Source organism: Lepidochelys kempii, chromosome 20 (assembly GCF_965140285.1).
Source record: "Lepidochelys kempii isolate rLepKem1 chromosome 20, rLepKem1.hap1, whole genome shotgun sequence".
In the NCBI taxonomy this organism is placed as follows: Eukaryota; Metazoa; Chordata; order Testudines; family Cheloniidae; genus Lepidochelys; species Lepidochelys kempii.
Window position 1 is genome coordinate 8,182,003 of NC_136399.1, and position 15,414 is coordinate 8,197,416.

Sequence of the window (15,414 nt, forward strand, 5' to 3'; positions counted from 1 at the left end):
GGATAGAAGGGGGCTGGAGGGAGCAGGGGACATGGGCAGATGGGGGGAGAGGAGGGGAAGCAGGGGATATGGAGAGGCTGGGGGAGAAAAGGAGGGGACATGGGGGGGAGGGGGAGGAGGAGGAAGAGATTGGGAGGGGGGGTCAGGGAAAGCTGTCAGCTCCATCCCCTCAGTGCTGCTGGGGAAACAGGGGAAAGTGGCTGGCACCCAGCCCCATCTGCCCGCGTGCCTGCAAACCCCCCCACCACCACCACCGGCACATATGTCAGCAGCACCTGAGGGGGCGCTGCTTCCTGCCTGCCCCAGGAACTCCAGGCAAGGGGGTCTGGTCCCCCCCCGTGCCAGCTGGGTCACAGACTGGGCCCATGTGGGCAGAGGGGCAGAACCACCTGTGATCTGGGGGCACGTAAGGTGTCTGGGCCCCAGAACCCTGGTGTGTGGTACTGGCCAGGCGGTCCACGTAAGGGTGCTGTGTCCCTTCCCCCACTGGTTGGTGTGGCTCACATGTGGGCCCACGGGGCTTTCAAGGGGCTGGTACCCGGTGAGGAGCCCTCGTGCTCAGGGCAGCCTGAGGGCTGTGGCCAGCCCTGTCCCTCCTTTCACTCCAGTCTGGCCCCCAGGAGCTCTGGCATTGGGGGCAAAGGCCCCCAGGGACTGCCCCCTCCCCCCTGCAGCCACAGGAACCTGGGGGCCTTTTATTTACATCAGAAACTGACTGAGCGCAGGGCCAGGTGCCGGGGAGGAAACGGCTGGGGGGGGGGGAGGGGAAGCAGCAGCATAAGAGCCAGAGGGAGCGGAAGTGCCGCTGTCTGCACCCCATGGCAAAGGCTGCTCAGCCCAGGCCTGAGCGTCGCACCTCTCCCAGCCTGGCATCTCTGCCCAGCCTGGGAAGTGGAAGGACTGGTTCTGTGCAGGGCAGGGAGGGGCCGTGCTGCCTCCCACAGCGTGCACCTTCCCTGGTGCCAGGGGGAGACCCAGAGCACCAGGGCCCCTCCCACAGCCAGCACTCATCCTGGCCAGGTGCCCCAGGGAGACCCCTCTAGTCTGGCTACCCTGCCCCCAGCCTTCCCGCATCCCCTGCTGTCCCCACCAGGACCCTCTCCCATTGCTGCGCTGCCAGGCTGTAGCTGGCCTAGACCCCATGGGGGCACCCACCATCCAGAGCTACAAACCTTAGGTTTCCCACGGGCTGCAACACCAGCGCTTTCCCCACAGGCTCTTGATGCCCATGACAGGGGCAAATCCACGCACCACAAACAGCCCAACCCTGCCCGGGACTAGAGCCAGCGCCCTGCACTCCAGCATCCCAAGTCTCAGCTGCTTGGGCTTCAGGTGACCGGACAGCCAGTGTGACAAATCAGGACGCTTTTGGTTTTTTGGGCAGGGTGTGTGTGTATAGTTATGCATATGAGCTACAGGAGAGCTCCCTTCACTGCCACTAACAGCAGGGGCCCTTCTCTTCTCTTTGGGCCCAGCCCTGAGCGGGAGCCTGATTCACACGTGCAAAGGCAGCCTGCTCGGACCTGCCTGTGGGCGCTGGTGGGTTCCTCCACTGAGACCAGCCAGGCCTGCGCCACCAAAGGAGAGGAAGGAAAGAAGCTGCCCCCAGCCACCCATTGCCGGCTGCCATGCTCCAGAGCACATGACACAGCTGGCACAGCCCTGGGAGCCAGTGGGGCAGCCCACAGCCCAGGGAAACCAGGGGGACCATCTGCCCCCATTGTCCCTCTTGGACACCCCTATCCTTTGCTACCAGGCCCCGCACCATGCCCAGTCCAGCGCAGCCGAGCTGCACTATTGTTGCGTGAGTCACATGTGTGCCCCCAAGGGCTTGGCAGTGCAGAATAACTCCTGGCCGTCCCTCCACTCCCCTAGTACCCGGTTTGCCCTGGGAACTCATGGATACCTTTGCACCAGAGGCTGGTGGGCAGTCAGAAGCACCTTGGGCACATCAGAATCTCAGAGGCTCCAATTACTAGCCCACTCCCCTGCTGACCTATGCCTTCTTCCCCATGCCACCAACCTCTTCTGCTGCCCCATCCCATCCTCAATGCCCCCTCCTGCCCCCTCTCCTGCTGCCCCATCCCATCCCCTCTGCCTCCATCTCACCCTCTCTCTGCTACTCCATGCCATCCCCAATGCGCCTTTCCCATCCCATCTCCTGCTGCCCCATCCTCTCTGCCTCCATCCCACCCTCTCTCTGCTGCCCCATCCCATCCCCTCTGCCTCCATCTCACCCCCTCTCTGCTGCCCCATCCCATCCCCAATGCCCTCTCCCACCCACTCTCTGCTGCCCACTCTCATCCCCATCCCCTGCCGCCTCCATTCCCATGGGAAGTTGTGGCTCCAGAGCCAAGGTCCCATTTCCAGCCCAGACCATGCGTCACTGTCACGGCACAGTCCCATGCACCTCACTCTTGCTCTGCAGATGGAGGAGACGACACCACCACCTGCACCTGAGGCACCGTCTCCGCTGACGTCCTACAAATGGCGGACAGGCCCCCAGGGCGGGGAGAGGGAGCCGGAGCCTGAGCGGCGCCCCATGCCCCCTGCCAGCAGCCGCTGGGCCAAACTGCATAACTGGAAGCGCGCTCATAGCCAGCCTGAGACTGACACCCCTGAGGTGCGCATGGCCAAGAGCAGCCCAGGCACCGAGCCCCCAGAGCCTGTGGAGAGCAAAGCGGCCGCTCGGAGGTCTGTGTTCCAGAGAGCGTTCTCTGCCCCGACCAAGGTGCCCAAGGAGCCCAAGGGCCAAGAGGGCATTAAGCTGAACCTGCGAAAATACCTGCGTTCCAAGTCCCACCGCAGGAGCCAGGAGAGTGGGCCCAAGGCAGAGCAGACACCTCAGGAGGCAGCCAAAGGTAAGAAGGGTCCAGCATGGGGCTTAACGCTCTGGCACTGGGCTGTGTCCAGCGAGGGAATGGGCATCCAGGGCAGTGGGGCAATTGGAACTAGACTGGCCAAAGCTGGGCCATGCGAGGTATGGGTGGGTCAGGGAATCCCAGCCGTGGCACATCTGGGCTGTGTGAGGTCTGTGTGGGTCAGGGATCCCAGTTGTGGCAGAGCTGGGCCATGTGAGGTGCATGTGGGCTGGGGAGCCCAGCTGTAGTGCAGCTGGGCCATGTGTGCTGTGTGTGGGTCAAGGATCCCAGTCATGGAACAGCTGGCCTGTGTGTGGGGATCGGGGATCCCAGACATGGCACAGCTGGGCCGTGTGAGGTGTGTATGGGTTGGGGATCCCAGCCATGGCATAGCTGGGCTGAGTGTGGTGCGTGTGGGTTGGGGATCCCAGTTGTGGCACACCTGGGCCGTGTGAGGTGCGTGTGTGTCAGGAATCCCAGCCATGGCACAGCTGGGCCGTGTATCATGTCTGTGGGTCGGGGATCCCAGCTGTGGCACAGCTGGGCCGTGTGAGGAACGTGTGGGTCGGGGATCCCACTTGTGGCACCGCTAGGCCATGTGAGGTGTGTCTGGGACAGGGATCCCAGCTGTAACACAGCTGGTCCGTGTGCAGTGTGTGTGGGTCGGGGATCCCAGTTGTGGCACAGTTGGGCCGTATGGCATGTGTCTGGGTCAGGGATCCCAGCCGTGGCACATCTGGGTCATGTGAGGTCTGTGTATGAGTCGGGGATCCCAGACGTGTCACAGCTGGCCAGGTGAGGTATGTGTGGGTCAGCGATCCCATCCGCAGCACGGCTGGGCCATGTGAGGGGCTTGTGGGTTGGGGGTACCAGGCGTGGTACAGCTGGTCCGTGTGCAGTGTGTGTCGGTTGGGGGTCCCAGTTGTGGCACAGGTGTGCCATGTGAAGTGCGTGTGGGTCATGGGTCCCCATGGGCCGTGTGAGGTGTCTGGGAGTTGGGGATCCCAGCCATGGCACAGTTGGGCCATATGGCGTGTGTATGAGTCGGGGATCCCAGATGTGTCACAGCTGGGCCGTATGAGGTATGGGTGGGTCGGGGATCCCAGTCATGGCACAGATGGGCCATGTGTGGTGCGTGTGGGTCAGGGATCGCAGCCGTGACATAGCTGGTCTTATGTGGGGTGCATGTGGGTTGGGAATCCCAGTTGTGGCACAGCTTGGCCATGTGAGGTGTGTCTGGGATGCGGATCCCATCCGTAGCACTGTTGGGCCATGTGAGGCGCTTGTGGATTGGGGGTACATCTGGTCCATGTGCCGTGTGTGTCAGTTGGGGATCCCAGTCATGGCACAGCTGGGCTGTGTGCCGTGTGTGGGGGTCGGAAGTCCCAGTCGTGGCACAGCTGGGCTGTGTGCCGTGTGTGGGGGTCGGAAGTCCCAGTCGTGACAAGCTGGGCTGTGTGCCGTGTGTGGGGGTCGGAAGTCCCAGTCGTGACAAGCTGGGCTGTGTGCCGTGTGTGTGGGTCGGAAGTCCCAGTCGTGACAAGCTGGGCTGTGTGCCGTGTGTGGGGGTCGGAAGTCCCAGTCGTGACAAGCTGGGCTGTGTGCCGTGTGTGGGGGTCGGAAGTCCCAGTCGTGACAAGCTGGGCTGTGTGCCGTGTGTGTGGGTCGGAAGTCCCAGTCGTGACAAGCTGGGCTGTGTGCCGTGTGTGGGGGTCGGAAGTCCCAGTCGTGACAAGCTGGGCTGTGTGCCGTGTGTGGGGGTCAGGGATCCAAGCCATGGTGCAGCTGGACAGTATGCGGTGTGTGTGTGGGTCGGAGATCCCAGTCCTAGCACAGCTGGACTGTGTGAGGTCTATGTGGCTCGGGGATCCCAGTCGTGGCACAGATGGGCTGTGTGTGGTGTGTGGGGGTCGGAGATCCCAGTTGTGGCACAGTTGGGCCATGTGAAGTGTGAAGTTTGGGGATCCCAATCGTAGCACAACTGAACTGTGTACGGTGTCTGTGAATTGGGGATCCCAGCCAAGTCACAGCTGGGCTGTGTGAGGTCTGTGTGTGGGTTGGGGAACCCAGCTGTGGCACAGCTGGGCTGTTTGAGGTTTCTGTGGGTCAGGGATCCCACTTGTGCCACAGCTGGGCCGTGTGAACTGTCTCATTTGGGGATCCTAGAGGTGACACAGCTGGGCCGTGTGCGGTCAGGAATCCCAGCTGTGGCACAGCTGGGCCGTGTGCGGTATGTTTCATTCTGGCATCCCAGTTGAGGGACAACTGGACTGTGTGAAGTGCGTGTGGGTCATGGGCTGTGTGTGGTGTGTGTCACACGGCTGGGCCGTGTGACACAGCTGGGCCGTGTGTGGTCAGGGATCCCAGTTGTGGCACAGCTCAGCCATGTGCGGTATGTTTCAGTCGGGCATCCCAGATGTGGCACAGCTGGTCTGTGTGTGATGTGTACAATCAGGAATCCCAGTCGTGGTACAGTTGGGCCGTGTGGGGTGTGTGTGGGTCAGCGATCCTAGTTGTGTCGCAGCTGGGCCGTGTGCATTGTGTGCGGGTTGCAGATCGCAGCTGTGACGTAGCTGGGCTGTGTGTGGGTCGGGGATCCCAGTCGTGGCACAGCTGGGCCATGTGCAGTGCATGGGGGGTGGAGATCCCAGTCGTGGCACAGCTGGGACATGCATGATGTCTGTGGGTCGGGGATCCCAGCTGTGGCACACCTTGGCGGTGTGACGAATGTGTGGGTCAGGGATCCCAGTTGTGGCACAGCTGGGCCGTGTGAAATGCGTGTGGGTCAGGGGTCCAAGACTTGGCACAGCTGGTCTGTGTGTGTTGTCGGGGATCCCAGTTGTGACACAGCTTGGCTGAGTATGGTATGGGTGGGTTGGGAATCCCAACTGTGGTACAGTTGGGCCGTGTATGGTGTATGCGGGTCGGGGATCCTAATTGTGGCACAGCTGGGCTGTTTGTGGTGTGTATGGGTCGGGCATCCGATTTGTGGTGCAGCTCGGCTGTGTGCGGTGTGTGTGGGTCAGGAATCCCAGTTGTGGCACAGATGGCCTGGGTGTGGTGTGTGTCAGGGATCCCAACCGTGGTACAGCTGGGCCGTGTTCAGTGTGTGTGGGTCGGGAATCCCAGTCATGGCATATCTGGGCCATATGTGGTGTCTGTGGGTCAGGGATCCCAGTTGTGGCACAGCTGGGCCGTGTACGGTGTGTGTGGTTCAGGGATCCCAGCCGTGGCGCAGCTGGGCCATATGTGGTGTGTGTGGGTCGGGGATCCCAGCAGTCTCACAGTGGGGCCACGTGTGCTCAGTCGACCACTCCCTGGGTTATAGCCCCTTTGCTGTTCCATGCCCCCTCCTGTTTCAGTCATGGCAATTTGCTCCGCAGAGTGACTGGCAGCTCTCTGCACAGAGGACCTTGTTGCGAATGATCAGCCCATTATCACATCACAGGCATTCTGGTTCTGGCTGTGCCGAGGCCTCTTCCCTCTGGTACAAGCAGCTACCTCCCAAGCCCTGATCCCACGAGCTGAGTTCTAATCTTGCAGGCTGCTGAGAGCAGTGGCCCCACCCAGAAGGTCACGGTGGCATCAGGGAGAGACTGGAAATGCCCCTGCTCCAGAGGCTCAGGGCCCTGTGGCTTGAGTAAAGAGGATTCTGTTAGCGACAGCGGGGCTGTGACACACGGTTGAAGTTCTGACTGTTTCCAGCAGAGGGCAGTGGGGCACATAGGCAGCCTCCGGGGGTCAATTACGTGCCTTGCAATCTACTTACAGCTATGGAGCTGGAGTGTGCATTGGAGCTGGATACAAATCCCAGGGAAGGTAGCCCCAGGATGGATTTGGGGCTAGGCCAGGCAGTGGGCTGTGGTGGGATGGGGCTCAGTTAAACCTTTATGAGCCCCTCTTGCTGGCAGGCTCAGCAGAGAAGCCAGAGACTGAAGAGGTATCAGGGTCTGAACGCCCAGCGAACTCCGCAGAGCTGTCTGGTGGGGCCAGCTCTGTGCAGGCAGGACCCCATCTCCAGGGCTGGGTTAGGCCAGCGCCCGTCACCATGTTAAGCTCACCATGACAGAACAAAGCAAAGGCTCCTGCTCGAGCAGGGACTCTGCACTCACGATGTTCTCTCAGGTTTGCAGGGGGGAGATGCTACCATTGCTACCCTGACGTGGGCTGCCTGTGTTTTGAGCCGCGTTTCAACTGTGGCCCCTGGGCGCTGTTCTGAGCACTGGCCAGTGGCCAAGACAGGATCAAGCTTTCAGCCACACAGCTCAAGGGTTGGTCTCTGCTGGGAGATGGGAGCTCAGGCCTATTCTCGTTTGCTCTGCTCCAGCTCAGGGGTAGCGAGACTCGATGAGCAGAAACCATTGTGTTAAACCAGAAAGGCAGTTAGGCCCAGTCCCTGTGGAGTCCATACAGGCATGCTGGCCCAGTCCCTATAGAATCCATACAGGCAGACAGGCCCAGTCCCGGTCCCTGTGTAGTCCATACAGGGGGATGAGCAGGCCCCAGCCCAGTCCCTGTGGAGTCTATATGGGCAGGGGGGCCCATTCCCGGTTCCCTTGGAGTCCATAAGGGTGGGTGAATGGGCTCCATCCCATCCCAGTGGAGTCATACGGGCGAGCAGTTCTGGTACCTATGGAGTCCATACAGGCAGCTGGGCCCAGTCCTGGTCCCTGTGGAGTCTATATCGGCAGGCAGTCCCGGACCCTGTGGAGTCAAAATGGGCAGGTGGGCCCGGTCCTGGTCCCTGTGGAGTCCATACAGGGGGATGAGTGGGCCCCAGCCCAGACCCTGTGGAGTCCATATGGGTAGGCGGACCCATTCCCAGTCCCTCTGGAGTCCACATGGGTGGGCAAGTGGGTCCCGGCCCAGTCCCAGTGGAGTCCATGTGGGTGGGCAGGCCTGGTCCCTATGGAGTCCATACAGGCAGGTGGTCCCAGTTCTGGTCCCTGTGGAGTCCATATCAGCATACAGTCCTGGTCCCTGTGGAGTCTATACGGGCAGGCAGGCCCTGTGCCTGTGGATAGACTTCCAAAGTAAGATAGCTATGAGATCAGCACAGCCACCCCCCCACCCCGCAACAGTGTCTCACAAAGTACAGCCTGATGGCACAGCAGCCCCCCTACCCGCCGGGCATAGCAGTGTCACAGCAGCCCCCCTCCCACTCCCTGCCACATGTCACAGTCACCGCCTGGCGGCAGTTCCCCCTCACGTCCCCCCAGCACTCCTGGGAGCTCTTGCCCTTCCTCCCAGCCCCCCCACTGCCTGCCCAGCCCCCTCTCCTCCAGCGAATCTCCCCTCCCACCCCTGCATCAGTGACATTGAACTGTTCTTCCTATGGAACAAGGGTTCTGTGGAAGAGGGGCCCCTTCATGTGTCGCTTGTGGCCTGCCCCTGCCCCCAATGAGTGAGAGCCCTTTAGGGCTGCTCCCACCTGCCCTGCTGACATCTCTTCAGGCATCCCCAGCCCCGACTCAGCCCATGAACCCGCATTCCCTGGGATCAGCCTGTGGTGTGCAGGACGTCTCGCTGCACAGCCCTTGAGGGAGGGGTGGGTCAGGTGGGCAGCATGGACTTGCAGAAAAGAGAGGATGCTGAATACTATGGGGGCTGCAGCCCCTAGAGTTGCTTTCCTGGGGCCCCTGCACAGCTCAGACAGGACTGGGGATCCACTGTCCTGGTGCCCAGTGAGGCTCAGACAGGGCTGGGGCTTTGCTCTCCTGGGGCCCGGCAAGGCTCAGACAGGGCTGTGACCTATTTGCACAGCACTTCAGGACTCTGCTGGTGCTCCAGCAAGGGCTGATCTGAAGGTTGGTGCCATGAGGAGCCATCTGTGTCTTGTGTGAGTCATCTCACAACCGAGAGGCAGCGGGGACTGACTAATCCTGAGACCTGGGCAGCTAAAAATGGCAGACACACAATTCCTTTTAGTCAGAAGCTAGATGCTGGAGGGCCTCAAAGTGCCAGACACCTCCATCCTCCGGATACACCCAGCAAGTGTTTCTAGAACACCATCTGCCAGCGCACGTCCCCAAGTGCTAAACACACCAAGAAACCTCGCTGCCCCCACCACTGAAATGCAGCCATCTCAGGGCTGGGATGCAGCAGCTGTTTAACACCACACAGACACACTGCACAAAATCTTCGGATGGGACATGGAGACGAGTCCTGGTTTTGGAACCCTGGGGCAATTGAAGAGGAGACTTGGCCAGGACACCATAGCTAGGCCCCTGGGGTTGGGGGAATGGGTGGCGGGGTCTTTGGAGAGAACTGTAGCTCTGGGGCTGGACACTCAGTATGTCCTGGTCACAGAAAGGCCAAGGCTGACTCTCCAGGGCTGCACGTGCACAGAGAGGGGGATGGGATGATTTAGCTGGGGTTGGTCCTGCTTTGAGCAGGGGGTGGGACTAGATACCTCCTGAGGCCCTTCCAACCCTGATAGTCTATGATTCTCTGGGAGTCCTGCCAGCTCAGCCAGCTGTACCGATGTCAGGATTCCCGGACTGGCTGGGCTGAGCTCAGGGTCTGTAGCACAAGATGGCAGGTTCCATATTGTGTTGGGGACGTTCTGCCTCGCTCCGTTGCGTCCCCTCGTATGGATGATAGTGATGGGCGTGGGCCCATGCTGTTCCCCTTTGGCCTGAGCTTCCGTTAGGGGGAGCAGTCATTGCTCCTAGTCAGTGTATTCCCAAGAAGTTCTGTCCCTGCTTCCTCTCAGAATCCTGCTCTCTCTGCCTCCCACATCCACAGGAGGGGGAGGCCGGCCAGGAGCTCACAGGGAGCATGGCCTTGGTGGCTGCCCTTGGATGGGGGGGTCCTGGGGCCAGCGCTCAGTCTTGAAAATTGTGAGACTCCTTCTGCCTGAGGTCTAAGCCAGAGGCGCAGAAAGGGGCCCGGCCTGGCCAGGGCGGTGGGGAAGGGCATCTCCGCTGTGCATTGCGCTGCGATTTCTCAAGCCTGGTTCCTCTTTGTGGCCAGGCCAGGACTGAGGCGGGGGTGAAGCCTGCTCCGGCCAGTCACATGCCTCCTCGTCGGTGTGGGGAGAGGGGATTGCCTTATCAGAGGGCCTGGAAGCTGCTGGGGGCGGAGCTGGTTGGAAGTTCCGCCCCTTGCTGGGTGCCCTGCACCTTGTGGTGCTGCTGATGTGCAGGAAGGCACGCAACACGTTTGGCTCCCGTCCTGTGTGTCTTTGTTGGTGAGGCCATCTCGCTATGCACTGGGGCTCCAGGCTGGCTCTCATGTGCAGAGAGCTGCCCCCGCACGGGAGGCATAGCACCCCCAGCTCAAAGGAAACCTTCCCTAGGACGGGATCAGGAGAGGCCCAGGTCCCAGCAAGGAGGTCCCGAGCTCTCCCCTGCCACAGGGTTCTGCGACTAAGGGCAGGCACATTGCACCTGCACTGAAGATGGACCTCACTGCTCCCTGCTGTTGTGGCAAAGCCACCATGTGCCCCACCGTACATTGGCTTGGTTGGCTATCCCCTCCCAGGCAACGGGGATAGGAATACTAATAGCTGAGATCTACAGATGAAACGCACTAGATAAGAGCTAGGTTATAGTTATTATTATTTATTCCCACCAGACAGAAATGTAGAGTTTTGTTTTTCTGTCTAACTCCTGCCCTCCCCCCACAAAAAAACCCAAAAAACTTTGGCAGGAGCCTCAGGAGGGGAAATCAGGCCTGCTCAAGTCTCAGTGAGGGCAGATCTTGCCTGGGACTGTGCTCTTTGGACCACTGCTTGCCTGTGAGAAAGTGGGAATTGTAATATTTTTTATGACGCCTGTGTGTGCCTCAGTTTCCCCTATATGTTACATGGCTACCCAGAGGCGGAAAAAGGACTTGTTTACATTAAACAGTTTTGTCAGCAAAAGGCAGCTTTTGCTGACAAAGCAGGGGAGGTGTATGAACTAGAAAGCTACTTTTGGCGGCAAAACTCTGCTGTTTTGCTGACAAAATAAAACGACCTTCACGAGAGGCACAGAGCTTATTGATGAAAAAGTGTCAGTGTAGACCAGTGGTCTCCCACCTTTTTACGCAAAAGATCACTTTTTGAATTTAAGTGCAACCCAGAATCTACCACACCCCTTCCCCTAGGCGCTGCCCCGCTCCCTCCATCCCCCGTCCCTCGGTGGCTTGCTGTTCCCCACCCTCACTCACTTTCACTGGGCTGGGGCAGGGGGTTGGGGTGTGGGAGGGGGTGTGGGCTCTGGGCTAAGGCTGAGGGGTTTGGAGTGTGGGAGGGGCTCCGGGCTGAGACTGGGGCAGGGGGTTGGGGTGCAGGAGGGGGCTCCAGGCTGGGGCAGAGTGTTGGGGTGTAGGAGGGAGTACTGGGTGCTGGCTCTGGGAAGGGGCTTGGGGTGCTGGAGGGGTTGTGGAGTGCTGGCTCTGGGAGGGGGCTCAGGGCTGGGGCAGGGGATTTGGGGTGCAGGAAGGGGTACAGGTTGCTGGCTCTGGCAGGGGGCTCAGAGCTGGGGGTTGAGGTGCAGGAGGGGTGAGGGCTCCCGCTGGGTGGCACTTACCTTGGGAAGCTCCCGGGCTGTGGCGCAGCAGAGCTAAAGCAGGCTCCCTGCCTGTCCTGGAAGCAGCCAGCATGCCCCTGCGGCCCCTGGGGGGTCACATGGCTCTGCGCACTGCCCCTCCCTGCAGGCACAGCCCCTACAGCTCCCATTGGCTGCAGTTCCCCATTCCCGGCCAATGGGAGCTACGGGGGCGATGCTTGCAGGCAGGAGCAGCGCGCAGAGACCCCCTACCCCTGCCCCTCCCCCCCAGGGCCGCAGGGGTGTGCTGGACGCTTCTGGGAGCAGCGTGGGGACAGGGCAGGCAGGGAGCCTGACTTAGCCCCTCTGTGCTGCCAGAGTTTTAGCGGCCAGAGATCGCGATCAACTGTCAGAGGCTCCAATCGACCAGTTGATCGTGATCTACAGGTTGGTAACCACTGGTGTAGATGCTGCCATTCATTAAGTTGCTATAACTGGCCTCCCCCAGTATCCCACAATGCCTATCATGACCGCTTTGCTCACTGTTTTGATCTCGGCCACTGGGCAGGCATGCGCCCCTCCAGTTTCAAAGCTCCCAGAAGCTTTGACATTCCTCAGCCTGGAGAGCTCACAGAGCTTCTGAGGAGGCTGTGGGAGAACTCAGAGGGAATTTCAGAACCATTAATGTGGAATCAGCAGGCAGGCAGAGCTGGCCGCTGCTGCTGCTCGGAGGGAGAGAGACCTGTGCTGTACAGAGCCAGGGGTTCATAGAATCATAGAATATCAGGGTTGGAAGGGACCTCAGGAGCTCAAAGCAGGGCCAATCCCCAATTTTTGCCCCAGATCCCTAAATGGCCCCCTCAAGGATTGAACTCACAACCTTGGGTTTAGCAGGCCAATGCTCAAACTACTGAGCTATCCCTTCCCCCATTGATGTGGGAGGGTATCCCCCTCCACCAGGGTTGGTTGCTCAGGCTGCTGTCTGAACTTAAAGAAACAGCACGCCGACACACTCTTCCCCCAATACACACACACACTCCCTATAACACATTCTCCCCTCCTCCCCCACACATACACTTCAGTTGAAAAGCGCTGGCAATCCAGTAGGAGGCCTATGGAATGATGGGATTGAGAAACCTGCATAATGTGACACTGCACCTGCCCCATGAGGCATTGCAAACCCTTCCCAAAGCACCTTGCGGCCAGTTGGACAGTGGGATAGCTACCCACAGTGCACTGCTCTCTGTGTCAATGCAAGAGCTGCTAATGTGGATGCGCTCTGCAGGCACAAGGAGCTAGTGTGGACATGCAACAGCAGTTTAATTAAAGTGGTATAACTTTTGTCAACAAAACTTTGTAGTGTAGACATGTAGTTTGCTGTCAGGGAAGGCTAAGAGGCATAGGTGTGTGTATGTTACCTCCCTGTCTGGGTGGAATGAATAGTGTCATTAAGGAACCAGTTGAATCTGACCCAGATCAGGATGGTGTCCAGAGAGACAATGCCAGCTCCAATAACTCCTGGATCCACTCTCTCAGCAGAGAAGGTGAGCACGGACCAGACTGCCCGCCCTCCCGCCCCTGAGAACAAAGGACTGGGATGGTCTGAAGTAGGGGATAAATGTTGGCTTCTGGTAGAAGCTGGACTCTCACCTGGGAACTGACCAAGGAGGTCAGACTAAGGTTATGTCTACACTGCATACCTTACAGCGGCACAAAGGTCTCCTGTGTAGCTGCTCTTTGCTGGCAGGCAAGAGCTCTCCTGCCGGCATAATAAAACCACCCCCAACAAGCAGCAGTAGCTTTGTTGGCGGGAGATACTGGTGCTTTTCGTCGATAAAACTTTTGTTAGTCGGGGGAATGTTTTTTCACATCCCTTAGCGATAAAAGTTTTACTGACAAAAGTGCAGTGTAGACAGCCTGAGAGACAAACAGAGGCTGAACATGAGGTTCACTTCAGCTTGGCTGGGATCTGGGCTAACCAGAATGGTCTATGCTTTAACCGTCATTTCTCTGTGCTGACCTAAGGACTTCCCGTGCTGAGTTCCAGGTGACTAATAAACCTGACTCTTTTGACAGCGCTGTGTGTCACTGTAACTATGGGGTGAGGGGCATTAATCCCTGAAGCATGTACAAATCTCTATCAGAGTCTCTCTCAGCTGGACTCGCTGAGCAGAGTTCCTGGGGTGAAGAAGGAGGGCTGAAGCCCAGCGGTTCAGTCTCAGGAGTAGATGAGGCTGCGTGGCCTGCCCTCGAGGAAGAGTGAGACCCCTTGGGGTCTGGCACATGGATGGAGTTCCTCTAAGAGACTGGCTCACAGCTGGGGGCCTAGCACCGACCCTGTGGATCCAGACACTGCTCTAGGCTCCACACTCAGCATTAGGGATCCCCTTAGAGCAGGGTGCAGTGGTATTTTAAATGTGCGCCGTGGCTGGTTCTGCCAGGCACCACCCCGTGTGTGTAGAAACTAGAGTGGGTGTGTTCCAGGCACTGAATTCCTGGGCACGGCAGGTGCCCAACAACCTGCAGCCGCCCGCCCCCATCCCCTGCCACCGATTCCAGTGTAACCGGCTCCATGCCCTGGCAGTCCACGCCTGAAATGCACAAGTGCAGGCAGGAACCCCGCCCCGGGGGGACAGGAGGGGCGCGGTCCCCACCCCCTCTATTCCAGCCCAGCCCAGACATGGGCTGCTTGCTCCTGACGCTGCTGCTGGGAGCAAGGGCAACCCTGCCGGCTGGGAGCATGAATTCAGGGGGAGGTGCCCAGGAAAGCTCTGACTCCCAGGCCCTGGGCAGCACCTGCCCCAGAGCCTTCCAAAGGCCCTAACTGCTGGTGAACACTGGGCCTGCCTTACCCGCCAACAACCTGGCTTGCCAATTGCCACAAGTCCCCCAGGTCCCCTGGCGCTGATCTGCGAGGCCGATCTATAGAGAGAGGGCCACTGCCAGAGCCTGCGTGCAGCCCAAAGGGGATGGCCACAGACACACAACTCACCAGGGCAGACCCAGAGTGGGGCTTGGTGTGGTGGGGTCTGTGGGCCTCTTACATCAGGGGCAGCCACCCACACATAGTGCAGCACAGTGGGGATCTGGGCCCAGAGTCTGACTGCAGCACTGATCCCACAGTGATGGGCATGGTAAAAAAAAACCTGAACAGGAGAAGGGAGGTGGAAGAGTGGGGCAGGGGAAGAGTATACAGAGAGGGGAGGGAAAGGATGGAAAGGACGGGGGAGAGGTGGACTGAGGCGGGTGTGGAAAAGGAGTCGGGAGATGTTGGGGGATCTGATCCCTGAGGCCACGTGTCACCCTCCTGACGAGCTGCCTCTCTCCCCCCAGATGGTGTGCGCCCCGTGCAGCGGATTCCACTGGCCCCATCCCCTGAGGTCCCTGTCTGGGATGTCTCGAACTTCTCCCTGGTGGATGGACAGCTGGTGCTGATGGCCAGGGATGAGGAGGTGAGCGGCCTGTGGGGAGTAGAGTGGGGGATGGGGAAAGGAGGTGTGGGGCTTGAGGGGTGGGATGAGAGGATGGGGATGAGGAGATGAAGGCCCTGGGGGTTGGGAGGAGGGGACGAGGAGGTGAGGGGCCTCGGAAGTGGGGTGGAGGGGGGAAGAGGATGAGGAGCTGAGGGGCCTGTGGTAGGGGCAGGGACATTGCTCCCAGCATTGTGCCCCATTGATCACTGTGCTCCCAACTGGACTCTGGATCTGTGGAGGGCTCCTCACACCCCTGCTTCAGCCCCAGGATTCCCTACCCGGCAGCTTTAGAGTCTGCCAAGGGCTCCCTTGGGGGCTGAACCTGCTGCCCTGGGGCTGAACCGGTTCCTGCACCCCCTGCCGGAGGCTGGGGTAGCTTCTTGGGCCTGTGTGTTGTTGGGGTGGAAAGGGCACCAGGGGTCAGGGATGGGGGAGGACCCAATACCAGAAGCTACCCCACAGCAGCCACTGCCCAGGAGGGCTGGTGGGGGGAGACTCTGCCCTGGGGAATGGAGGGGTGAGCAATGGAGGGGTGAGCAGGGCATGGGGAATAGAGAGACTGGGCAGGTGGCAGGGAGGGAGGCCGGGTGGAGGGCATGGAGGTGG

At 59.8% G+C, this 15,414-nt stretch overlaps 1 protein-coding gene across 1 annotated transcript in view; it reads left to right on the forward strand.

The window, feature by feature from the left end:
* Positions 1-2,428: 2,428 nt before the first annotated feature.
* RASAL3 (RAS protein activator like 3) overlaps positions 2,429-15,414 on the forward strand; it is a 51,367-nt gene continuing 38,381 nt past the window's right edge. The window contains exons 1-2 of the mRNA XM_073318741.2: positions 2,429-2,861; positions 14,669-14,787. Coding sequence (XP_073174842.1) covers positions 2,429-2,861; positions 14,669-14,787 — 552 coding nt within the window. The remainder of the gene's footprint in view (positions 2,862-14,668; positions 14,788-15,414) is intronic.